General features: G+C 46.7%; 1 protein-coding gene across 2 annotated transcripts in view; it reads right to left on the minus strand.

Annotated features, from left to right (window-relative positions):
- The window catches only part of TIMM17B (translocase of inner mitochondrial membrane 17B), a 478,879-nt gene that overhangs the window by 154,515 nt on the left and 296,485 nt on the right, over positions 1 to 27,879 (minus strand). For both annotated transcript variants that reach the window (XM_069647481.1, XM_069647480.1), the window contains exon 4: positions 17,799 to 17,927. In XM_069647481.1, coding sequence (XP_069503582.1) covers positions 17,799 to 17,927 — 129 coding nt within the window. The remainder of the gene's footprint in view (positions 1 to 17,798; positions 17,928 to 27,879) is intronic.

The following is a 27,879-nucleotide window of genomic DNA, read 5'->3' on the forward strand; positions in this document are numbered from 1 at the left end:
AGGTCCTCCGTCACGAGGATGTGATCATCAAAGGCATATATAGCACACGCAGTGCCAGTTGGCTTCAGTTCTGTTTTTTCCTACAGTAGAAATACCCACATAACCACGGGAATGACCGTGCTCATGAAGGAGCGAAAGCTGTAATATCATGGGAAATTCTACTGTGGGCTAGGTTGGGAGGGCGATGAGGAATACGTGGGAGGAACATCCAACTGAAAGAATGTTACCAGGGGTAAGTAACTTATTGTTCGAATGGATTGTGTCCTCCCAAGTATTCCTCATCTTTGATAGACTCCCAAAGCAGTATTAGATTTAGTGGCGTGAGTAAGAATTGGTGTTGAAGTTTTTCATGAACCCAATGCAGAACTGCTTTCCCAAAGCTCCCATCCCGACCGAGGGAAGACTCCATGCAGTAATGTTTTGTGAACGTGTGAATAGTAGGCCACGTTGCCGCCTCACACATACTTTTTATCGGTACAACCCTTTGCAGGTCAATCTGTAACATTCTGAAATTTCCATAATGATCCACCAGGATAAGTTGTGTTTCGTAACAGCCTGGCCCAGTTTGTAGCCTGTATAGTCCATGAAAAGCTGATCATCAATGCAAAGTTTTGACAGTCTAGACATATAAAATCTCAGAGCTCAACGAGGGTCTAACCTGTGTACTCTCTCCTCCTCCTTGCCAGGATGAGGTGGGGGGCATAGAAAGAAGGTAAAACTATTTTCTGCCCTAGATGAAAATCAGAAATTATTTGTGTAGGAATGAAGGCTTAACCTTCAGAACAACCCTATCCTTGGGGAAGATGAACGTGCCGGCAATTTACTCACTCTACGGGCTAAAGTTAGAGCTACCAAGAGAATGGAATTTAAAGTTAACCTTAATGGACATGAGTGTAAAATGTTCAAAGGGTGCACACATTAGACATTCAAGTACCAGATTAAGGTCCCAAATTGAAACTTGGAAAAGAGGGTGGGGGCGGGGGGGACACATTGGTGAGCCCCGATAGAAACTGTGTCACCAGTGGAATCTTGAAATATTAACATTCTTCTGCCAAATAGCACTTAATAGTTCCAACATTGAGTCCCAGAATAGCTAATGATAGTAGGACAGGTGTTTTGCACAGAAAAGGGTCTACATTCTTGTCGCTGCACTAATTGCAGAATTTGCTCCAACGGCAACAGTACAAAGACTTACGTCATCTGGGAGGTCCCAATCCTTGTATCTCAGCCTCTCAGAAACCATGCGAACGGCTGAGAGATTTGACCTCTGGATGGTGAACCTGACCCTCCTCTCGCGAGAGAAGGTCGTCTCTTAGTGGAAAACTTATTGGCGGGTAGATGGGCATGTCCAGAAGGCCCGGGTACCACATCCTCCTGGCACCACATCCTCCTGGCCCAATCCGGGGCAAGTAGGATCATGCTTTTCCCAAACTTTCTCAACCTCCTGATCATGTGAGGAATGACAGGGACTGGAGGGAACACATACAGGAGTGGAAACTCCCAGTCCACTACGAACGCGTCTCCTAGACATCCTCTTGGGGGAAATTCCCTGGAACAGTACAGTTCACACTACTGGTTGACACTGGCCGTGAACAGATCCACTTGAGGGGTTGCCCAAAGGGTGAAGATCTCTTGAAGGACTTCCTGAGCTAGAGTTCCCACTCATGGGAGACTGTGCTCTGCCCGCTCAGAGCGCCCACCGCCGTGTTCTCTTCTCCGGCTAAGTGAACCGCTGATAGAGAGATTCCTTCTTGAATAGCCCAGTACTAGAGCTGCATTGCCCCTCTGCACAGTGGTAGTGCCCCTACACCACCTCTTTTGTTGAGGTAGTGCATGGCCACTGTGTTGTCCATCATTATCAGGACAATCCTCCCCCGCACAGAGGACAGGAAGGCCTTCAGCGCTAGTCTGATTGCCTGCAGCTCCAAAAGAATATGTAGTTTGGACTCCAATGGAGACCAACAACCGCTGGCTGTCGGATTATTGGTGTGGGCTCCCCACCCCATGAGTGAGGTGTTCGTTACTACTGCCATCTCAGGCCATGGTTGCCAAAAGGGTTATCCCTTCAGAATATTGTTCTCGCAGGCCCACCACAGGAGAAGTAGGTCCGACATCTTTCCTGAGAACTGGGACCATTGAGTTCTGAAAGCCCATTTAAAGTATCTCATTCTCAGGCGGGCCTCTGGCACCAGGAAAATGCAGGATGTCCTGAAGCCGAGCAACCTCCAAAAACATTTTTTTTAATTCGAAGGCCGGGAGTCGCTGGGCACTTTGAAATTTGGAGACCATCTGTAGAATGTCTTGAGCCCTCACCTCGGGTGGCAAGCTCTTTCCCCAAGGATGTATCCAGTACAGCTCTGATGAACAGGAGCTTTTGAGAAAGTGTCATATGGGGCTTCTTGTAATTGAGAGAGAATCACAGTCTGTGGGGAGAGTGGCAGGTGACGTTGAGAAGATCCCGGACTTGTTCAGGAGAACATGCCCTGATCATCCAATCGTCCAGGTAGGGTTAGATGTGACTCCCCCCTGCACCCCTCCCCTGAGACTCGCTGCCACCACCGCCATCAGTTTGGTGAAAACCCTTGTGCGGAGGTTAGCCCAAATGGCAGAACTCAAAATTGATAATGAGAAAGGCCAAATGTGAACCTCGGGTATTTTCTGTGCTTGCGATGTATTGGCACATGAAAATAAGCATCCTGAAGGTCCAATAACACCATCCAATGCTGGATCTTAAGGATATGAGAAAGAGTGACCATCTTGAACGTGTCCTTCCTGAGGAACTTGTTCAAGTATCTCAAGCTCAAGATGGGTCTCGGTCCTCAGTCCTTTTTGGGTATAAGGAAACATGGAGAATAGCATACCTTGTTCCTCTCCGCTACAGGCAGTGGCTCCATATCGCCTTTCCCTAACAGGGTTAAAATGTCCTGCACAAGAAGCAGATCTGGAATCCTCAAAGAGTGGCATCCCGGTGGACTGACTGCTCGGAGGTCTCTGTATGAATGGAAGGCAGCACCCATGGGCTATGGTTTCCAATGCCTAAGCATCCAAAGTAATGTCTCGCAATTCTTCCAGATGCTGAGATAGTCTCCTCCCCCCCGCAGGTGAACTGTGACTCAAGACCTCAGAAGTTTTGAGGCGGCTGATGCAGTGGCAGATGGTAAAGATGCCCCTGCTTGAGCTGGCTTCGCACCGCTCCCTCCTCCACCATGAGGAAACTTTCTTTGGCCTCTTTGACCAGCCATTCCTCTCACTCTTCCAACTGAGGAGTAATAGTGAATAGACATACCCTTCCAATTTTTGTCAAAAAGGTGAGATCCGTCAAAGGGCATGTTGAGGAGCCTGGATTGCACATCCGGTGCAAAACTGGACTTGCTCAACCACGCAAATCTGCATATAACCATGCTAGTAGCCATGGCTCTGCTGATGCTACCAGCAGAATCCAGACCTGACTGAAGAGACTCACAAATGGCTTCTTTGCTGTCTCTATTTATGACCAAGAACCAGTCTCTTTCATCCCCCTCGGGAATGTGCTCTGCCGTCATGGATATGCAGTCCCATAGAGCGCATTAACATTTTGCAAGTGCACATATGGAACTGGCTGATTTGAGCGCCATAGTCCCTGCCGAAAATACCTTTGTTGCCCATCCATCTACTCTTGTTGTCCCTATCTGGGGGGATGGTAGGGTAAGCGGCTTGCTTAGAAGTTGTGGTAGCTGCCTGTACCACCAGACTTTCTGGAGTGAGGTGTTTAGCCATATTGTCCGGGTCACTACTGGAAGGGTGGTACTACTTGGTCGGATTTTTATTCACAGATGGATTGGTTTCTAAAGTCTCCCAATTCGCTGCCACCCTTTTTTGGAGAGCAAATTGGAAAGGCAAAATAGTATTTTTCTGGGGACCCATATCCAGGATGTCCATCAGATCATCCTGCTCAAAGAGTAACAAAGGCCTACTGTCATGACCCTTGCCCCTGGCCCTCACTGGCAAGTCAGCCTTGCAGTTAGGGCCAGGTCAAAGGCCTTAAAACCTCAACCAAGATTCTCTTGGAGTCAGTCCTGGCGCCTTTGGCGCCAGGCTCATAACCATCATGAAGACCAACATTAGAATGGAACTATTTACTTGGGACTATTTAACTTGAGGGGGTTCACCCAACATGGAGGCACACACAACTCAGTTACAAGGAACTGAGCTATGCGGTCTAGTCTTTTGGGTGTGGCAGGCCCGGGACTACTTTACCTGAGTATTTAAACAGCACCCAAACAGCAGAACATGCTTTGCGTTATTCTGCTGTGGGCAGCGTAACGCTCACCGTGTCCACTTCTTTGATGCCAGTTTACCTGAAACCAAGGACCTGCAGAGAGAGAAAGAACACTACGAAACTTACCTGGAACAGTATCCGGTCTTCAATCCATCTCTGACTTCAGTTCCACTCACCTGAAGGTATTAACTCCATCATCCGGCACCGCATGCATCCTGGAATACCATAAACTGGAAGAGGAGAAAGAAAGACAGCATTAGTAAGCGTTTACTCACGTTTCCTCCCGAATGAAGAAAGCCACATAATTCTTACCTCGGTAGTCATCTCCTGGTCAGTATCATTGCTGGAACATTACAGCGCTCAGCGAGGAACATCGCAACCTGCAAGGAGAGAAAAAACACAGGTTAGCAATATAAAAGGTGAAACAGCGACGCGCATTACTCACCGGACAGCACCGCGCTTTCGCCTACCGGCCCATGCTCATCTTCAAACTGCATGACAACACCAAAATACCTTTCCATACCTAAAAGGAAAGAAGCAAGACATTATTATTCGAACTAGGAGGAACATACGACATGCAAATTAAGACTGTAAAGCAGCAAACCTACGGAGTCACAGCAGGCCTGGATTCCCACAGGGAGCCTTGCACCAGTCAAGTAACTTGGTCACTGCTCACCCCCCACATCTACGCGCCCCTGCCTCGAGGAGCAGGACGGACAATTCACCTTTTACAATATTAAGGTGAGAAGGCCCAAGGGGGAGGAAGGGGTTGAGGCCAAGGGAAGTGGGAAAACAAAGACAATCTGGTATTGAATCCAGCTCTCCTATATTGCAGACCCATCTTTAACCAGAGGCCTTACCCAAAGGACCGGGAGAGGGTTCGTAAGTGCAAATCATCCAACTAGGGCTGGGTGGCACCCCCGTGGATACCAGGTGAGCGTAACACCTACTCCACCCCATATATTCCACCACCTTGGACATAACCTGTCTATATGACTAATCAGCATGTTCCCCAGCCTCGGAACCAGCATGTTCCCCAGCCTCTGGTCTTCCAAAATCTAACTCAGGTGAGGGGTCTACCCCACTGGCCGTCTGTAGATTTTCATAAAGGTCTTTCAACCTTGGCTCCTCAGAAATGAAACTCTCAGACACATTTGGTGTGCCAAACTGGAGACCAAAGGGTGCATCGTTGTCTGAGGGTTCATTCTCCTCATATATTTAGGTAAGGGACTTAATAATCTTACCTTGGTAAAGGAAGATACATTTTTTCAGGCAGCAAGGGTTTGATAAATAGTACATTTGCCAATAGACGAGCCGATAAAAAATGTTTTATGGCGCCACAGGCTTAGCTGGGGCGCTCAGACTCGACGGTACAGCTGGCATCAATGGCGCAGCCGGCATCAGCGTCAATGGCGCAGCTGGCATTGGTGGCGCAGCTCGCTTCGATGCCGCCTCTGTCGAAGATGACGCCCATGTCGAGGGCTTGGCAGGCATCGAAGACACAGTCAGCGTCAACCTCCACTTGTGCTTATGTTTACAGTTCGATAGATCCTTCAATGACTTGTCATCGCATCGAGGCCTCGACGGCTCTCGGTGAGGATCAGGCCTTCATCCCGTGCTCGAGGGCACGCAGGATTTAGGTCGAGCCCTTTCCTTACCAGCTTCTTTGGAAGGCATGTTAGGAGCATGGCTTGCCGTGGGTTTCTGCTTCGCTAATATTTTTAGCATTTCTGCTCTAAATGCTTCCCATTTGGCAGGAGTGAACTTTTCTGTGGGACAAGATACCCTCTCAGGGAAGGTGACGAAGTCGAAGAAGGCAACTTATGGTGCCTCTTCTTGCACTTCCGACGATGAAGACTGGTGGGAGCCACTCCTCGATCTTTTAACTTTCTTCCTCCGAGGATTTATGCTCCACACAGACACCATAGACATATATGGTTTGGATCGGTCAAAGACAATTTCGAATCACAATCTCAACACTTCTTCAACCCGGTTCTTCGGAGTAGTTGGTGTCGACGAAGAAGACATACTCGCGTATGAAGTAGTGAAGCGGGCAGTATTTCTCGAAGTGATAGCATTCGTACAAAAACAGAACTGAAGCCAAAGGGCGCTGCGCATGCTATGTATGCCTTCGATTATATCATCCTCGAGACTGAGGCCCTCGAGGGACATTGAGTCTACTGCATCTACGCACAGCGCCCTCTGCCGAAAAAAAGAATTGCCAAGCAGCTGAAGCTGGATATCGAATATCAAAGATGAGTAATACGTGAGAGGACACAATCCATTCAAAATACAATTTGTAAGTGAAAGTGAAACTTTTTTCTTTTACAGAGGATTCCCAGCCTGACAACGGGGAATATTCATTAGCATGTGAATCCATGCCAGACCCCATGCTGGAGAACCCAGACATTTCAAGCATGAGTGTAGATCTACCGCAGAACCTACAGGTCACTTAACGCAGGACGAGTATCCGGTCTTACCTAGCATAATCAGATTTATGGACTACAGTGATGCCAGGGAACTGGACAGACATAATGTATCACAAAAATGGATGAAGAAAAAGAAAAAAAGTACAAAAGCCTGCCTGTGCCCTGCAAACGAATGACAGTTGTGGCCATGCTGGGGACGGCACAGCTATGTCTTGACATTTTTAGGACTCTGGTGCATTCCCTGAATTCTCCCAAGATTATCAGGGAAGGGCGAACGTATGTAGTAGTACCAAGCATGACTCCCATCCATCCTCCCCCTCTGTCATGTCAAGATCATTCTAGGAACTCACACAGCAGATCCCCACCAAATAAGCCATAATCTCAAGTTGGAAATCTTTCAAGGAGACAATGAAGACCTGTATTATTAAAGTTTGCAACTAGTATAATAGGCACAGAAGAATATTAAGTTACAAAGGAGTGTGGGAGTCCCTCTACTGAGAACGATATATCAATTTGCATGTCTTTGTCCCACCCACAAGGTCAGTCCCCCACCCACAAGGACAGTCCAGCACCAAAATGCTAGGCATATCTCCTCTGAACAAGAGTACCTTTAGCAACCACAGACACATGTTTCGGCCTAATCAGGCCTCAGTCAGGTGAAGCAGAGGAGATTTGCCTAGCATTTTCTGTGCTGGACTGCCCTTGTGAGTGGAACAAAGACTGATATGCAAATGGATTTTCTCCTCTGTGAAGGTTGTAGTGAGATAAAACGTGGTTGTAGACCCACCTCAGTGGAAGAAATTCCATAGAACATAGTATTTGACCCAATGTGATTCTCAGTAGAGGGGTTCCCACACACCTTTGTAACAGAAGAATATTAATGTTCACCAAAGAAAGCTTCCCAAATCCCCAAGCCACCAAATTCCTCCACAATCTCAAGACTTTCCAGCTTCCCAGAATCATTAATGTATAAAGCATAGCATGTTACCCAGTAATTTGTAACCAAGGTAAGAAAAGCTGATACTCAGCTAAAAATAGAACCTGCCTGAACTTTCCCAACACCAACTTCATCCCAGATCATGCAGAGGGCCCTCCAACATCCCCAAATGTGCAAATACCTGAAGGCTTTTATGAACAGCACCAGCCACACCAGGCCCTGGTCTATCCTGCACTACCCACCGAAAGAAAGTCCGCCTCCTCCCACAAAGGGCCATTTTGCAGCTTTTAGGCTTTCCATGCCACAAACAAAACAATGTAAATGAGTATGTGCTTGGAGCTTGCCTCTGGAAGAATCGTATATGCTGTCCACTGGTGGTTGGCACAGAGTATTGCAAGTTGTTCTTCACGAAGTAAAACGTATGCATTGCCATGGTCATTCCCATCACACTACATGTTCAGGGGCACACAATGCCCCACAGTGCCTATGCCTTCATTTGGTTTTCTTTGTATAAGTTTGTCTGAGAGAACGTGCGATTCCCTCTAGAGATCAACACTGTGGTTTCCCACTTCACCCATGTTGTTGCTTACTTTGAGCTTGTGTGTCACATCGGGAGATTGTGTCTGTTTTGAATCACATGCACCACCCAATCTCGCGAAAGACTTCAAATCGGAAAGTAAATTATGTCTTCTTGGGCTCGTGAATCCGTTTAGATTCACAGGCTATGCATGAACTAGCGAGCAGTGTACGACTTCGGTGGTAGATTTGTAGTTGGCGCCATAGAGTAAACATTCCACAGTAATGCCTGGCCCACTTGCAAATCTGGTCTGTGTATGCAAGCAGTTGTGTTTAGTAAATGTATGAACATAACTCCATGTTGCTGCTTTGCAAAAAGCGTCTAGAGGAACTTTGGCCATAAATGCGAGGGTCTATCCAGCACCCCGTGATGAATGTGCTTTTGGCTAAGAGAGCAAAGCTTTTCCTGTAGTGTGTAGGGCTCCCTCAAGAAGAGTATAATTCACCTAGCAATGACAGATTTAGTGATCCGACACCCTTCTTGTCCAAGAGCAAAAGAAATAAACAGGCTTGTTTTTCCATATTTTCCTGGTACAGTCCATGTAGAAACCTGAGTCCTGCATACATCCAGTGTATGTAAAGCCCTCTCCTGCCATTGCTGCTGTGTTTGGAAAATAGCTGGAAGCTCAGTAGACTAGCTGATATAACACTTGGATATGACTTTAGGTGAAAACTAAGGATGTGTTCTGAAAACCATCTTGCCTTTTGACTAGAAATGGTTGGTGTACGAAAAGAGCTTGGTCACTCTTTAGTATAAGTTAGTGTAAAATGGCCTTTAAACCCCAGGTCGGTGCTGGATAAACTATTAACGGGTGCATACATTTCACAACCTCAACTACAGGATTCTTCCACCAAGAAACATTGTGCTGTGGTGTTTGCTGCAGTGTATGCCGCTAGAGCAGCTAGGTGTACTCTCAGAGTTAAATATTAGGGACGAGTCTAGTTAGTAAACATGGCCCATGTTGGTGGAATTAGTTAAGCTCTCAAAGAAGCGGTTGCACAACTTTCGAAGCAGTTTTGCTGAGGAAAAGCATAAGCATATATCCCAAGCCATGTCGTCCACAGTGCATTGCTGAGAGACATTGGGTTGTGTTAACTGGACAAAAGGCATGCATTTTGCATTTATAAAAGTTGAAAAAAGTTGATAACATAAAAGTGGTTAGAGTGTACTATAGCAGAGCTCCCATTTATGACCTTGTTCAACATGTCAATAGGCTATCTGTTAGGTAATTGTCCACACTGGGAGATGCAGGGTTTGAAGCCATATTTTCTTGCATTTTCACCAGTACCAAACATCTTGGGGTACTTGTGATAGTGTTTGGGAATGTGTGGCCCTTGTTTCTTTACACATAATTGCACACTCTTACACTTGACTTGGCTTTGAAAAGAATATACCGCCCTTTGAACTGCCATAGGTTCAAAGACATTGATATGAAATGATATGCAAGGGTCTCACCTCGGCTGCCCATTTGCCATGGACAGAGCAAGCAGAAGTGAACCCCCGACCTCCTCATGACGGCATGTATTGCAATGGTTATTTTCACTTGGGGCTCAGGGAACAGTTGTCTCAATTTCTGGTATTTCATCATTGCAGAAATAACACAACCTTCTAAACTAGATCTTAACAGCTGCCAGTTGCTTGTGACAATTGTGTGCCAAGCCATGCTCGAATTGGTCTCATGTGTAGCATTATATATGACATGCATTACTTACCGTAATAGCATTTCTGATGATTGCATCTGCTCAGATTCACATGCTGTGCATATAGTCTGACATCCAGTGATAACTGCGGAGTACTGCATCTTGTCTTTCGGGGACCAAAAGGGGACGTCGGCATAGGCGTGTCTGTAATACTATCCCTAATGTGACGTGTAGTGTACCCAAAATCCCTCACGTGCCGAGGTCCCTCCGATTGTATTTTTTCCTGCCATGAGGGAGCCCAAGGCTCTAGTAAGTTGAGTACATAAAGAGAGAAAGTAGTAAGACGTCTATGTTCCTTCCACCCCGAGCGGGGAGGTAGGGAGGGCGCATGTGAATCTAAGCAGATACAATCATCAGAAATGCTATTACAGTAAGTAATGCATGTCTTCTGATGCTTGTTAATCTGCTTAGAATCACATGCTGTGCATAGACTAGCGAGCAGTACCTGGAGTTGGAGGTGGCTTGTGAGAAGTAACAATAGAGAAAAGATGTCTTAGTACTGCTTGTCCCACCTGAGAGTCAGACCTAGAATGAGTGTTTAGGCAATAGTGTTTTGTAAAGGTGTGTACAGAACTCCAGTTTGCCGCTTAGCAAATGGACTCGAGGGGAACATTTGCAATGAATGCTATGGATGCCCCAGTGCCTCGAGTAGAATGTGCTCTAGGCTTGAAGGGCAGTTCTCTCTTAGCAAGAGTGTAACAGTGTGATGCATTTGACAATCCATCTGGAGATAGCTGATTTAGAGACAGGATCCCCCTCTCTACAGCTGCCACTGAAACGAAAAATTGGTTTGTTTTCCTCAGTGGTTTAGTTCTCTCCAGGTAGAACATGACTGCCCTGCGCACATCTAGTGTGCGTAGGCTTCTTTTGGCCATGCTAGTGGGATTCTGGAAAAAGGTAGGTAGTTCAATCGACTGGTTCCCATGGAACTTCGATATGAATTTAGGCGCAAATCTGGGGTGCGTGCGCAGAACTCCCTTATCCCTGTGGACTGTGACAAAGGGGTCTAGAACAGAAAGTGCCTGTAGTTCGCTAACCCTTCTGATAGAAGTGATAGCCAGTAGGAAGGACGTTTTATAAGTCAGGTCTTTTAGACTTGCTTTATGCATAGGCTCAAAGGGAGCTCCCATTAGCCTGGTCAAAACCACATGTAGGTCCCACCCAGGAGCTGGGTGAGAAATGGGAGGATAAATCCTCGTAAACCCTTCCATAAAGGCATTAATTACCGGTATCTTCCACCACGACACTTTTTGTTGTGATGTGGTGTAGACCGACAGAGCAGCACGATGAACCTTTAGGAAATTGAAGACAAACCCAGTGTCTAACAGATGGGTTAGGTACAGCACAATGTGCGTGGGTGAGCAATTGATGGGATTGACACCCTTGGAATTACACCAGATGACAAAACTTTTCCATTTGCTGGCATAGCAATAACGTGTGTTCGGTTTCCTAGCTTCCCCGAGTATGTCCATGCACCTCTGAGGGAGTTGTAGGTGTCCAAACTCTATGACTTCAGGAGCCAAGCTGCTAAGTTCAGAGTTTGTGGGCATGGGTGTAAAGTCTCCCCCCTGTCCTGAGACCACATGTTGTACGGGCAGGGTAGTTTCACTGGTGGTGAGAGGGACATTTCCATCAGGTGAGCGAACCAGGGTTGGCGGGCCCACATAGGGGCCACCAGTCTCATGGTCACTGGTTCCTGGTGCATCTTGTGCACTATCTTGTTGAGAAAGGGGAGTCAGGGGGAAAAGCGTAGACAAATTTTGCTGACCATGTTATCCAGAGACCGTTCCTCTAGGAGCGGTTCTGGGGGTACCTGGAGGCGTAATCTTGGCATTGGGCATTCTCCTGAGTTGCGAACAGGTCGATCTCTGGGAAGCCCCATTCTGCGAAGACATTGGACACAATGTCTTCGTGCAGACACCATTTGTATTCTTCAGGAAGAGGAAAATCTGTGCTGAGCACGTCTGCCAAAAGATTGAGTTCCCCTGGAACATGTTGGGACAACAGAAACATCTTGGGTCCGAGAGCCCATATCCAAATGTTTTGGGACAGCTTGGATAGCCCTGGAGAGTGAGTACCCCCCTGTTTGTTTAAGTAATACATGGCTGCAGTGCTGTCCGTTAGAACCAGCACTGTATTCTCTTGCAGCTGCATCCAAAAGGCCTTTAGTGCCTTGAACACCGCTAATAGCTCCATTAAATTTATATGGTTGGATGCTACTTGAGGGGACCACACTCCATGTGCTGTCTACTGAAGCAGGTGAGCTCCCCACCCCGTGAGAGACGAGTCTGTCGTGAGAGTGGCTTCCACTGCAGGGGTGGGGTAGGTTTTCCCCTCAAAGAGGTTTTCTCCACTGCAGAGAGAGAACGAGGGCTGGCGAGACCACTACCAGATCTTCCCATTGTCCGCTGGCCCGACACCATTGGCTGTTGAGCCACTCATGGGGAGGCATGCGCAGCCGTGCGTGGGGAACCAAGTATATGCATGACGCCATCATTCCTAGCAAGCGCATGGCCTTGTACACCGTCACCTCCCGACTGGCCACATATTGAAGAATCTGAAAAAACATGTTCTGAACTCTATCGTTGGAGAGGAAGACAAAACCATCTTCCATCCAAATTAGAGCTCCCAGAAATTGTTTTGTTTGACTGGGGGCTAGACTGGATTTCTTCTCGTTGAATGAGAAACCCAGACTGAAGAGAAGATCTACTGTTTTTTGGGTGTTTGAAAAACATGTGTTGTAAGAGTCCCCTGTGATGAGCCAGTCGTCGAGGTAAGGGTAAACTGGGACGGATAGTCTGCGCAGGTGTGCTGTAGCTACTGCCAGGACCTTGGTAAACACTCTTGGCGCCGAGGCGATGCCGAAGGGGAGTACCTTGAATTGGTAATGCCTGTCCTATCATGAACCCTAAATATTTCCTGTGCGCTGGCAACATTGAAATATGAAAGTATGCATCTTTCATGTACAATGTTGCCATGTAGTCCCCCTGTTTCAGAAGTGGGATCACTTCCTGTAGTGTTACCATGCAAAACTTCTGCGGTTTTATGAACTTGTTCGCTGGGCGCAGGTCTAGAACAGTGTGCATGGTGAGGTCCTTTTTGGGTACAAGGAAGTACACTGAATAAATACCCTTGTTTACCTGAATAGGGTTGACTTCTATGGCGTCCTTTCCCAGCAGCGCTTTTACCTCTTGATTCAGGATCTCCAGATGGTGCGGTGAAAGGCGCCTGAGCGCGGCGGTCTGAATTGTGGAGGTCGGCCGAATTCCATGCAGTACCCGTGGGCAACCGTTTTTATGACCCACTGGTCTGAAGTTATCCCCTCCCATGCCATGCCGTGAGGAAAGATGTTAATCGCCTCCCGCCCGGGTTAACATGGGAGGGGACCTGGATCTGGTGGTCATTTTTGACCAGAGGCTGCGGCTCCTCTAGGATTGGGGCCTCTGCCTTTGCCTCGTTGCTGAACCCTTGAAGGGTAGTATGTGGGGTTTCCTGAAGTTTGTCCTGTGTTGAAATTCCCCGTGCCATAGTTGTTTTGACCTGCACGGGACTGCCCTCGAAAGGACCGCCGAGAGTTATTACCTCTATGGGGGGGGATTTTGTGTGATCTGTTGCAGAGACTTAAGAGTCTCATGCTCTTTCTTGGCCGTTTCCAAGGCCTCATCAACCGCTTTCCCGAAGAGGTTAACTTCTTCAATGGGCTTATTGATGAGAGGTGCTTGCGTTTCAGGTTTAAACCCTGAAGTACGCAGCCAAGCATGTCTTTTTAGTAGGGTCCCTTGGGCCATAGACCTGCCTGCTGTTTCTGCTGCGTCCAGGGTGTTTTTAATCACATTCTGGTTCACTTGTCTTCCCTCGACTACAATAGAGAGAAGCTTGGATTTGACGGGTTCCAGAACCACTTGGAGGCCTTCCTGGAGCAGGTTCCACTCAGCCAATGTATGTGTGGTATTATTTGCTATCCGTGTAGTATATGCGGCAGCCGAGGTGACTTGTTTGCCTAGAGCATACAGCCTCTTAGATTCCTTGTACGGAGGTGCCTCCCCCGTGGCGAGGGTTACCCCTGCCCTTTTACAGGTGGTAGTCAATACCAGAGAGTTGGGGATGGCATGCCCTCTAATGTACAGAGGGTCGGAGGAGACGGCTGAAACAATTTTTCCACTCTTGGGTTCACTGCCCGGGTTTGAGCTGGTGATGCCAAGGAGGGAGCCAACCTTCTCTGTATGGAGTTAAAGAGGGGAATGGCTTGGCTAGATGGAGGTTTTTCCTCCTTAAGGATATCCTCTACAAAATCCTGCTTAGGCACCGCCTCTTGAGTAGAGATCTGAAAATGTTCAGCTGTCTTTTTCAACATAGAGTTTATGGCCATTTGGTCATCCACAGGTGAGGCATGGCGAACCGGGGTGGACAGGGGAATCCAGACACAAAACATCAGTGTCCTGATCTTGATGTGGCAATGTCCATGGGTCCGTTCCCTCCTGCTGGGTTTCTTCCCAATTGTATGTGGCACCCTGCTGTTCCTCTTCATAATTCTGCAGAAATGAAGCTTCTTCCTCTTCATTGTAAATGTCCCTATAGGTGTCCATGTGGACAATGTCTTCATGCTAGACTAGGACAGAAGGCTGATTTTCTTGATAGTGAGAAAAAAATTGAGGGTTAGGTTCCTCACGAGACCTTTTCGGGGATGGATGATCAGAAAAACTGAATTCTCTCCAGCCGATCCATACACCCTTCGAATTTCTCTCTAGTCCATTTGGAGGACCCAGACGGGCCTACGGGAGGAAAAACGTCGCCTTCCGCCTATGGTGACGAAAAGAGTCTTAGGGTGTCGGAAAGAGGCTCTTGGCTATCTTCATAAGTATTGTGAGAATCGGGGTCCCAAACCGCATCCGAAGATTTGTCCGTGGCTTGCCCCATGATTTTAGGCGGAACCAGGAGAAGTCCCACCGCCGCCGTAATCCTCTCGATGCGGTCTTCGATAAATCGCGGAATTGGCGTGAGATAATCGCTCCGATGGTCTATCGGTAGGTATAATACCTTCCGCAGCGTTAGAGGGTCTAGCGGTTGGTTTTTCGACTAGAGGCATAGTCGTAGCTTTCGGGCCTACCGCGGCCTTCGGGACCATCGAAGCCTCAGATTTCCGCGCTTCGAAGTGTGAAGTAGTGCCCTTACTTGTTTTAGATTGCCCAGTCGCAAGACGCTGCTGCGGATGCAGAGAAGGATTCGGATCTGCGTGATCCGAGGAAATCGTCGACGGCCCTGTTGGCATCCTCACCTTTTCTGACGAGGACGTCGAAACCGGTGTAGGGGTTGTATGCTTAGTGTGATGCGTTTGTATGCCCCTGTCGCCGGGTGTTGTCCCTGAAGCGAGACCAGATTCAGGTCTTGAAGGGACGGGCGTGGCGGATCTAGAAGTGTCCACCTCGAGGTCTATTACATCCGCAACGGATGTTTGGTCATCTGAGATGCCCCCGGCACTCTCAGCGGGTGCGGCGGTGGGGGAAGGAGGTTGCACCCGCGACATACCATACGCGGCCCACTGCTTTCCACGGTGCTCCTTAAGGGTCTTAGGCTGAAGGAGTTTACAGGCCGCACACCGCTTTTCGTCGTGATCTAAGGGGAGACAGGCGTTGCACGTCCTGTGTTCGTCCTTCCAAGGATATCTGACACTACACTTAGGGTAGAACCTAAAAGGAATCCTTTCCATAGCCAAATTGGAAGATGACCATACCAAAAGGGTAAAGAGGGGAAAGGAGGAAAGACATACCGAAAATATGGCCACCCCGACCCCACTCTCCCTACTGTAAAGGTCAGCCAGAGGGCCAGACCACGTGGAAAGTCCGGCCGCCGAATCTTAGGCGCTGAAATCCACCGCCATAGACGAATCCCCCACAGTCTTCGTCGAAGATGTTCTTGTGACCGAAGTGACTTCACGGGGAATAACCGACAAGTCGGTATAAGATAAACAATGTCTCTTCTGAAAGAGCTCTGCTATAGGGCGACCAGTTATCTAGGCAGAAAAAAACAATCTGAGGGACCTCGGCGCGTGAGGGATTTTGGGTGCACTACACGTCACATTAGGGATAGTGTTACAGACACGCCTATGCCGACGTCCCCTTTCGGTCCCCGAAAGACAAGATGCAATACTCTGCGGTTACCACTGGATGTCGGACTATATGCACAGCATGTGATTCTAAGCAGGTTAACAAGCATCAGCAATGATATGATATGGCATTTATAACGCACCTATACATAAGTGTTTCAAGGCACAACAAGGCAAGGGAGGGGGGACAAAGGGATGACCGACAACGATCCTACTAGGCCAGGTGTCATTCAGATCGCGCAAGTGCATGGGAAGGGGGAAAGTGCGGGGGGAAGATGGGAGGGACAGTGAAGTACATGAGTATAGAATAAAACAATAAGTAAAGGTAACAGCCAGCAGGTGGCAAGTGCAGAGGTAAGTGCAGACATCAGGGGTCAAGTGCTAGTAGTGGGACTGTAAGGATACAGAAACAGTTCCCAAAAGCGGGGGTTGCCAGGCAGGCAGTGCAGTTGTGCGAGACTGAAGGCGGAGGGACCTGGGCCTGAGAACAGAGGGTGGCCAGGTAACCAATGCAGAGTCAGTTTCAGCCAGGAGGTCAGCAGGGGAGGAGAAAAGGCAGAAGCAAAGAGAAAGGTTTTGAGGTGCTTCTGGAACCTGAGATGGTTCTCCTCAAGTTTCAGGGAGACTGTTCCAGAGGGAGGCCCCAGCCGAAGAAAGAGATCTACCACCAACTTGTTGCTTGGAGAAGCAACTGACCCTAAGGGAGTTGGAGGAGGATGAGCGAAGAGCTTGAGAGGGAAGATATTTAGGAAGATAGAGTTGAAGGTATTGGGGGCCCAGAAGGCCTTGTCGACAATGCAGAGGATTTTGAACTTGATCCTCACAGCCACTGGGAGCCAGTGCAGAGATTTCAGTCCTGGAGAGATACGATCCCTGGGCTTGAGGCCAAGGACAAGTCTCGCAGTCCTGTTCTGGATGAGTTGCAGAGGGCGGAGAGTAGAGGCAAGCAGATTTAGAAAGAGGCTGTTGCAGTAGCCAGTCTAGAGAGAACCAGAGCTCTGGAGACAATGAGCTTCTGGGGGAAGGAGAGGAAAGGTAGAATACCTCTGAGGAGGTGCAGAATGGTAGTGTGATGTCTTAGACATCAATGATGTGAGGAGAGAATGAGAGTGTGAAGTCGATGATGAACCCAGATTGCATGTGGCATCAGATAAATACACAAGACCACCCACTTCATCTCTCTGCAAGGCAATCCACAATTCCCCTCATCTTTGAGAGCCTTTCCTCCTTGGAAAACTAGATCTCAGCGGTCACTAAGGGTCTCCATGCTCTCAGTAGTGCTGGGAGAGCAGCCCACCAATCTCATATCTCGGAAATGGCAATGGAAAGCACAACACTCAAAAGCAACCACACCAAATGGAAGAGAGGTGGCTGAAGTCACATCATCCGCTTGCACCTGTCAGTTCTGCCAGTAACCCTCACTGTAGTGATTGAAGGTGTTTGGCCAGCCGAAACTCCGACTTCACACAACTATCTTGGTTTATGGCCGACAGTCCCACTGACTAGTTCCTCTTCTATCAGAACATTCTCAGTCCCACTTCTTCAAATTGAGACCAGCCCTGCCCTTTTGAGAATCTGTCCTTTTTACATCCAAGACTGGCACAAAACGTGCCCATAAAAGCAAGCTCTTTTGGTTTAACTACCTGATGTTCCAACTTAAAGGATGAGTCCCTGGAGTTTGGAATGACCGTATGCCACAAACCTTAAACTGGACCGAAGTGGCTCCTAAATAAACAGATGGAAAGGCCAGATAACAGTTTATAGAAGTAAGCAACATTCTTTTGTTTCACTTACTGCGGGAAGCGAGAACGGCACCAGTGAGGGCTCCACTTGTGATCGAGTTCCAGGGATCTTCTTTCCCTCTGAGCTTCACTAACCCACAGTCAATGGTGGAGAAGAGTCCACCCCAAACAGCAAAGCTACCTATCAGAGGAAGAGGAAAGTAAACATTTCAACACACATAAGGACTTGGTAGAGGACACACAGGGACGGGGACAATAGAAGCAAAGGAGAATGACTTCAAACCAGTCAACAATTGGCAAGTAAATCGAACATATCTTGCACAAAGAAACAGAGGAGGCAAGCGGAACATCAGGTGAGAAAGAGATTCCACATTAGAACTTCACGTTTATAACAGAGAGGGTGAACGCCCCCCCCCCCCCCCCCCGTGACGGAGAGAAAAGTAGCAGCAAAGCTTCTAGTTGGCAGCCGACCCTGCATTACAAAATGAGATTCAGCATGCACATCCAAAACGGGAACTAATTAGGATCCTAGTTACAAAACATAAATGATGGGTGTTAGGCAGAATCCTGTGCAGTTCCCTTGGGGAACACTGCAAAAAGATTAAGACCACAGGAGTAAGCAGTAAAGCCAATTGCTAGCAGTCTATCACCCAGATTTACCTGGTAGCTGTGACTGAGCAGTCAGACTTCTCTCAAGAAGAGTTAGGCAGTATACAGAGGACACACAATAGGGCTAAAAACACAGTAGAGCAAGCAAACACTGACCAGAGCTTGCTATCAAAAGTATATAATTATTTAACACACACTTTAGAAAACACACTAGCACTATAAATCAAAAGCAAGTTCCAACACAATCAGAAAAGTATTCACACCTCCCTTAGCAATTACTAGACAAGTCTAAGTCAAAACACCACTTTTTGTCAAAACAGAGGTGAGCGTGTAACTTAGATGGCACTCCAATAATTAGGTTAACGGGAGAGAAAAAGGCAGGTCATAAAAATAAAACAGTTCCCAACACTTTTAAAAGAAAAAAACAAGTTACTGAGGGCAGAGTATACTGTAGAGCCAAAGTTCATAGACCAAGCCCACTTTGAATGGAGCAAGGCGAAATGTGCCCAAGATCACACGGTTTAGCAATGCATTCAAGTCTTTGTAGAAATGTTCAAAAGAGGTTGGGGTGATTCAAACGACAAAGTTAGAAGGTCTGGGGGCCAACCCAGTTGGAAAGCCAAGGATTTAAGGGTCACCTTTAGCAATCCGAAAAAAGGGAGGCCAGGCAGAACACAGTACCTTAAAGAGAGAGGAAGCTCCAGCGGTGGCAGTTGTTCCTGGCAGCGGGTGCAGTTCGTGGTTTCGACCAGGGGATGAGAGGATCTTGTCGAAGAGGAAACTTGGAGTCGTTGCACTGCCCAGGGAAGAAACCAGCCACGGAGTTCGTCGGTTAAAAGGTGAGTTCCTGGTATTTGCGGTCACAGTGGTGAGACTTGGCTATCCGGCCGCCGGGGTGCTTGGCACGGGTGATTCGACCAAGAGACGTCCTGGAAGGCAAAATCGCGAACTGGTTGATTCCACCAGCTCAGAGGGAGAAGACTCTTCCAGCAGAAGATCTCCTCTTGTCATCGGGAAAGTGGTGAGGTCGTTGCAGCAGGGCTCCACCGGTGGTGTCGTCGTTGCAGATGGCTCAGCTTCTTCCCTCTTCGGATTTCTTAGGTCCTGTGGCGACTTCTCAAGTCCCAGTCTCAAAAGCCCTGCTTTTATGCAGAAAACCCCCAATTCAACAGCCTAGCTGTCACTCAAACATGCTAAGTGGTGAGCCGGGCGGCTCACCACTGGGCCAATCAGAACAGAGTGCGACTTGAGTTGCTAAGGGAACGCAGTCCAGGGTGCCAATTCCCCCACCCACACATCCTGTGGAACCCAGACAGAGTGGCACCAGTTGGAGGGCTTCTGTGGAGAAGCCTGCCAAAAAGTGGAACAAAGGGCCCGACCTTGGTTGGAGTTACAGAGACGGACACAAACGCCATTTTAGAAAAGAGTTCTGGCAAAAAGACCCAACCGGTGATTTAATATTAAATAAATAAACCGGCGTTATCTTTAACATTGCACCAAAAAGTGGTGCGTTTAAAATCAATGGGAAAATTCCATAGGAAATATTCCGGTGGAATATTTTGCGTGGTAACCACTGCCACCAGCCAGAAACTCGACAAGGGGGGACTGGACAGTGCCCCCTTGGAAACAGACCCAGGGGCAATCGAATGAACCCCTTCCAGTACTTCCACAATATGATGGTATGTACTGGTTCTGTTCACAATTTTGGTCTAGTAAAGTCAATGGTGACTTTACATGCCCTGGGAGACAGTAGTCAGTCCCAGGGTATGGACTCTATGCTTGGGGGTCACTATGACACCCCTGTGTTACTGCACTGAGGGTGCTGTGTAACACATACACAAAAACAGATGATACCCTATGGAGTAAAAAAACCCATAGCCCATAAACACACAAAAAGTCAAAGACATACCTCAAATCATGCCTAAGAGTGGGAGGAAGAGAGTCTCACTCTTAGCAGGAGAAAAAATACAAACCCCATAAAATCCAGCAAAGCTGCTGGGAGACTCACTAGGTTTGGGAAATTAGCCTTATAAGAGAATTCTCCCTAACAATGGGTCTCACCCTGCCTTGATTAGTTGTCTACTGATGTTTTTCAAAAGCTTATCAACAAGGCCAACAATTGTTTGACATCTTTGCAACAGTCTGGAATCCAGGAAAGTGCTCTTCCAAATGAATCAAGCACTGGCAAAGCCAACAGGTTTATCTTTCGTTAAGGCATGGGTTAGGCATGTTCTGTGTAGTACAATAATGGTAATACCTGGCAATAAGCTGGCAACAGCTAGAAAATGGTTTTAGTAGCTGGGCAATGATTATCTAATGCCTGTACAAGGGCCACAAATGTTGATTATGACAATACTGGTTTGTAACAGTAATTTAGAGCAAGGAACGGATGCATGTACACATATACTACATACAAAAGAAATGGCGGAAGGTACACTTAAGACATGTTTATTCTACCAGAATCTGATTTACGGCTATAATTTTAGCCATTTGTTTTCCGGAAACTCCTTAGAAAAAACATTAGCATCCCCTTAAAGGCACAGAGCTAGCTCAAAGAGATGCCAGGCTTGTGTGTTTTGGGCAGCTGGACAGAGGGCACAACCCACCTCTCTACTATTTCACCATGGCAATAGTTTCGGCTTATAGGCAGCGCTTACAGCGCAACCCAATAGCTAAAACCTAAAATGCACTAGTCACTCCATTACTAAAGAGGGCATTATTTGGCCCAGAGGACGCAATCATATTTAGACCAATATCTAACTTGCTTTGTATGGCTAAACTGCTGGGGGAAAGCAGTTTTAGAACAGCGTAAAATTGTGTATCGGTTTGTATCCTTGGGAGTGCGCTTTGACCACTAAAATTATAGGCGGTGGCGAGCTGCGTCACCAATCCTACAAGGTCTACCCATAAAGACCTTGAGAAAATGAAACAGTAAATGAGTTGAGTTTAGGCAATCCGCGCTCTGCCTCCTTATGCGAAGATGAATTTATTCTCATAAGGTCAGCACTTATGAGAATACAATCATCAACAGATGACCTACCTGATGTGATCGAATTTATGTAATATTAATGGACTGTTCACCTTAGTATAAGGAGGCAGAGCGCGGATCGCCTAAACCCAACTCATTTACAGTTGTAGAACAGCAGGCCTCCTTCACTGAAAGCTAGCATTGTTCAGGTAACATCAAAGAGGAACGGAATCCAAGCTGGTAGCAATACTGAAGAATTAGAGATTAAAAAAAGAAACTCAATGGTGACAGAGCATTTACAATTAGATCTTTCATCAACATCGCCAATCACTGTATTATCAACGATACATTCCATTGGCATTCTGGAAAACGTACTTGCTTAGGTCACATTTTATTGCAACGACACTGATCAGGTCACACATGGTTTCCAATGCCATCTGTTTTGAGGTGTCCCTAAAGGCTGGCTCTAGTTCCACTTGATTTTAATTTTTGAACAGCTTCCTTGCAACATTAGATCATTCTTTTATTGCAAGGTTTGTTCAGTGGTAGAAATGTGCCAAAAAAGTAGTGGAACTGTGACTACGGTGTGTGACTGAGTAAATGGGAGAGAGCAAGGTGCAACACATCAAGGGATTGTGAATATGCAAGTTTTACATCCAAGTGGGTGGAACAGGCAAAAGAATGAGGTCCTCTTTATTGTTTTTCATTCATTTCTCTCAAAGTCAGTTGCAACATTATGTATGGCTTTGTGAACACAATCGTCTCTACCCGCTGATCTTATCCTTGCTTGAACCCATAATTAATATCTACCTGAATAGCAGCTGCTTCAGCAGGCAGGGGCCTGCCACTACAATAACGTGTGCCGTTGTGAATGGAATTTGGTAATTTATTACAAAGACTGGATCTCAACACTGGAAATCTTTAATCTCCTCTGGTCTGGCAGAGTCCAAAAGGATAAATAGTCTATGGTCCTTAAGTATATCACATGGGTGCATTACAGTAGTCCAAGTAACTAGTCACTAAGGATCCTACCACAACTGCACACTGTTCCAGAAAGGGCAAATTCCATGTAGGCACCCAATGTTAAAATATAAACCTGTGGAAATGGCCTGGACAGTTATCAACTGTAATATCTAAGCATTTAACCTGATATAACAACTTGACTAGTTTCCAAAAATGAGGGAAAGATAGGGTGCTGCAAGAGACCTTGGTGTTAGCAGAACCTGCTCCAGCTTCTGAAAGTTGAGATGAAGCCAGATAGAGTTCATTCATGCTGAAATGGTATTCTGGCTTTGTGAATGTACGGAGAAACAGATTTCCGTTTAGCTGTAACAGCTGCACAGTGGTGAAATTAAGAGGTATGCTTTAACTTCAAAAAGAACAGTTCCAGAATGGTAAAAATGGTTGTAAAAAGTAGTGGAACTGTTAGCAGTAAAAAATAAAAGTAGTGGTACTCCACTCTCAATAGCTTCCACTCACTTCGACCACTGCTGCTGTTACACTTATGCTTTAGTTGTCAGCACTGTGGATGCAGTTAACCTTCTGCATGGGGCACCTTCCACCTCATCGACACAGACAGCCTCATCACCCGTACTGACATTACAAAACCTGCACACTTAATAGATGATGCATGCCGCCTTCAAACTGCAACCAAATTGCATCACCACCCTCACTCTCCACTGGCTCAACATCGACTGTCTCTCACATGACACAATCCCCTATGCACTCACAACGGAACTAATCTCATCCCTCCACAAAAAAGCATTTCTCGATCCCACACTCCCCGAAGATTACCACCCCATCGCTATCATGCCATACCTCGCCAGAATCATTCAACACTTGGTTACTACCCAACAGCAACAACACATCACCACAAACAACCTACTCAACCTCTTCCAATCTGGCTTTCGGCCTTGACACAGCACAAGACCTCTGCACTTCACACCCTTGACCTTCATAACATCAACACACAAAGACTCCTTGACCTCTCTGCAGCCTTCAGCACCATCAACCACACCATTCTACCCAACATTAAAGCCCACATGTTGAAACTCTCAGGCACCGTCCACTACTACGGACCTCCTTCGTTACAGACAGCCCACACTTTCTCTGCATGCCCCCTTTTCAATACGACCCTAGACTGGTCAAGTCCGGCATACAGCAAGGCTCCCCCCCTATCGCCACTCTTCAACCTATATGTTAAATCCCTTGGACAGGCCTTTAACAAAATACAACATCCATTTCCACCAATATGCAGACCACAAGCAAATATACTTTGAAATCACACCCCCAACTACTGCACACCCTGAAACGCTGCCCTTCCACTATCAGCACATGGATAGCCACCCACTTCTTCAAGCTTAACCCTTCCAGAACAGAACACTTCATCTTCCCCTCGATATACAAACCCAAATTCAGCCCCACAATAAAAGGACTTGCCATGGACAGCCCACACACATCTCTCTCTACACAACTTGCCTTCAACCCTGACTGCCACCTTTCCTTCACACACCACATAGCTGCTGTCACCAAAACATGCAACTTACAAATACACCTCCTATGAAAAATCTAATAAGAAACATCCTTCCTCCTAACGACTTCCACACTCTTTCTCTGCAAGATGGACTATGCAATGCCCTCCTCACTGGACTCCCAAACAGCATCCATGCCCCGCCTGCAAGCCATACAAAAGATAGCAGCAGCTACCTACCCAAACATTTACACATCAACACAGCTCTAGACCAGCTCCACAGACTTCTCTTTTGGAAAGGCAATAAGTGTTCCAAAGTAACAAGGCATTTCCAGAAGCAAGGGTATAACACAGGATTTTATAAAAGCAGATAAAAATCAGGAGGATCAGCTACAATTCTAGACTTTGGCCTTAAAACTACAGGGACCCAGGTGGTATCCTAGAAAAATGTCAATGTTCAGTTAAGGAGCTGTTTACATCACTTCAGAGGAGTCTCTGAAATGTTTAAGTGTTCACTGTATGAATAACAGGGCAAAGGCAGATCTGCGGTGTGGTGAAAATCCAGGTAAGTACCAGTTCTACCCCTTAGGTGCAGAGAAGACAGCGCCTGGCCACCCAACAATAAAATCCATGGGGCGTATGAGAACATCCCAGGAATTATGTCCAATAGCAAAAATAAGAAGCAGAGCTAGGTCCAGCTAGCATAGACCGATCTAGTCCTAAAATGCACACAGCTGACATCCTCCAGCAGGTAAGCAGACCTGCTGCAATCCTGGAATTCACAGCAGAATGGAGTGTGGAAAAGGGTCTGCCCTAGGTATCCCATACACACAGAGCCTAGTCAAATCCAGCCTCCCAATAACGCCATTGGGCTTTTAAAAAAGGTTTTAGCTGACAGCCAATTAGGCTGGACCCAAAAATCACCAAACACCCAGAACCAGCACCTGTGGGTATGTAATGGACATGTCTGAGGCAAGGGCCTGATATACACCAGCCAAAACCACTCGAGAGTGTACAGGGCTTGGCTCAAGAGTGAGCCCATGTGTGCACAACAACAATTTAGTCTTGCCTATTGGTTGCCCAATCAAACTAATTCCCTAGAAACACAATGTCTAAGATAATGACTTAAAAAATGCATTAGTACCCCAATGGCTACCGGAATGGTATATTGGTCTACTAAGGTGGTAAATCTGCTTGCACCCCTGGTGAAGACAAAACTAAATAACAGCTGCCACCAGCCTACTCCCCAACACCAACGTAGGGTCATAAAGTCAACCTAGGGCAGGAATACAGTGCTTAAAAAGCATCCCTGTTCTAGGACTGTATAGGTTACCGTAGGACCAAAAAGAAAACAAGCATTGGCAATGCCAAAGGATTTAGCCTTTGTGTAGGGATGGGAAAAGCATTTTCCAGGTACTGGCAAAGTATTATTTTCTTATGCGTTTCAGTTTAAAGAACTTTCACATATTTCTTTATACAAAACAGCAAAGTAAAATACATACATTTCATCATACATTTACAATACTTACAAAGAAAATAACATATTAAAATATGTCCCTAAAAACAATATTTCTGCTACGATGTACCTTCTAAGTTCAAATTTCATTGTAGAATTAATTAGTAAAGTTTGCAAGTTGTTCCTTTATGTTTTTGAATAGTGGCATATTTCTACAAGTATTTCTTGCCCTTAACCAGAAAGAGCTTGACTATCTCGTTAACATCATGGCAAAATTCCCCTAAATATCTCACATAGACATCACCCAGGGACTTACATTGGGTCGTAACATGTCTGTTGGACTCCATCATGGAAAGGTGTCTACATATACGGCACGATCTATCATTTTTTGATAGTCCAACCTTGGGGCAATTACTGAGCGAGTGGGTAACTCATTTAGGCAAAACAACATTGTAAATCTCAACAGTGCTGGTGAGGGGAACTGAAGTATATACACCTATGAGGCCATGGATATTCACAATGGACTAATGAGTGTAGGTCTACATTTTTTCGAGATGGGGGAAATTTGCTGACCAATCCCACACCTCCAATTTTCTTTTAAAATCCCTTCTGATGGTAGCATAATTCGTCCTCCCAACATGGGGACAAGCCTATATCTTTGAACACACCATAATTTATCTTTACAAACTCATGAATAGAATGTCTACCAGCCCCTTTCATATATTGTCCCATGATATTTAGCAATGGTGACTCTGGCATCTTCATACATTTGATATAAAGCAGGTCTCTACACAATTATAACAATCGCATCTATGAGATTAGCCCCATTCTTACTCTGAAGGCATCGATTGGTATATTGTGGGAGCCTCAAAATTCCCCTCCAATTTTTCCCTTCCAATTTGCTTAACCAGTATTTATCAGCCATTAAAGAGCCCTTAAGCCCATATAGAATGACAGGAACTATGCTATGTTTGTAAATCTGTTGGGTGCCCTCCGGGCTATATCCAGCAAAGTTACCTGCAAATGCTCTTGTGATGGTGATATGCGCCACTGCATTTTTCTCCTTGGCTTCAATGATGTCCAAATATCCATTATTGGCTCTCAATAATAGACCAAGGTATTTGTAAACTGGGACCCTTTCCATACCATCAAGTATAACTGCAGTTGAACGGGACAGCCCATGTGCATTACTAACGTAAATAGCCTGTGTTTTCCCTATTTAAAATCAGCTTATTTTCAGAAGTGTAACAGCAGAGCGCTTCAAAGGCCCTTCTGATGCTCTTCAATGTGTGGTCCATAAGGACCACATCATCGGCATATGATAACCAATGAAACCGGTGAGCCCCAATTTTGGGTGGACAGCAACACTGAACCTCCAAAGCAGATGACAAGTCTGCAAAGTAGAGATTGAATAGAATGGGCACGAGCACACAGCCTTGTGTTTAAACCTTTGCTGGTTGCAATGATTTTGGAACAGGCGCCCCTACTACTCAATCTCACCTGAACTCCCGTTGTCTCATGGGACTGCTGAGCGATTGCCAGCACTGACGGAGGAACCTCCCATAGTTTTAACTTTACCCACAAACTATCTCTACAGACTGTGTCGAATACAGACTTCAAGTCCACATATATCAAGTACAGGTCCAGTTTACCCTTCTTTTTTGCCTCCTTTATCAGTGCCCTCAACAATAAAATATTGTCAGACGTAGAGCATCCAGCTCCAAAACCAGTCTGATATGGGGATAGAATGTGCTTCAAGTATCTCACGCAATATCCATGATGCAAATATTTTATCAGGGACATTGAGCATTGACAACAGGCGATAATTTGCCGAATCATTACGGTCCGTGTTTTTGCATATACGGACTAGTGTTGCCCTCTTTCCTGCTTGCGGACGCCCTGCTGCTGAGGCAACTCGCCCCTCCTCTACGGAGCCTCATCCTTTCCGCCCTGTCAGCCTAAGGCTCTAGGTTCCTAGGCTCCTCAGATCCTGCTCCGGACCCTGATCTCTACTCCGTCTACGATCACTTCACTGCTGAAGCCCCCCACCACGTACTTAAATCCCCTCCTTGTCATAAGCTCTGCCTGTCTCTCCCCTCCCCCTCTTCCTCTCCCTCCTCCTTTTCCTCTCCCTCCCTCTCATCCTCATGCCCACCCCCATGAATTATTCCCCTTCCCACCCCATTCCCCTCACACTATCCCTCCTCGTCCCAACCTTATCCACCTCCCAACTGCCAAACCCTCCAACATCATTAACATTGCCCTCTGGAATGCCCGATCCATCTGAAATAAGGCAGCTGCGGCTCTCGACTTTTTCTTCCGACTCAACCTCCACTTCCTCTGCATCACCGAAACTTGGATTCCCCCCTTCAATTCTACTGTTCCTGCTTCCCTCTCCACCCCCTCTTCCTCCTCCACTCATGTCTCACGCCCCTCTGGCCGCAGAGGCGGCATTTGTTTCATTTTCCACACTAAACGTCTTTCTTCAACCCTTACCCAACCTCTCCCTACCTTCTCCTCCTTCGAATTTCTTTTCAAATCCTTCACTTACCCTCATGCAATCTCCTTCTTAATTATTTACAGGCCTCCTGGCCCCTTCTCTTCCTTCTATGAGGACCTGGATAACCTCC

The sequence above is a fragment of the Ambystoma mexicanum genome, chromosome 2q (assembly GCF_040938575.1).
Source record: "Ambystoma mexicanum isolate Mex_15411 chromosome 2q, UKY_AmexF1_1, whole genome shotgun sequence".
Lineage (NCBI taxonomy): Eukaryota > Metazoa > Chordata > Amphibia > Caudata > Ambystomatidae > Ambystoma > Ambystoma mexicanum.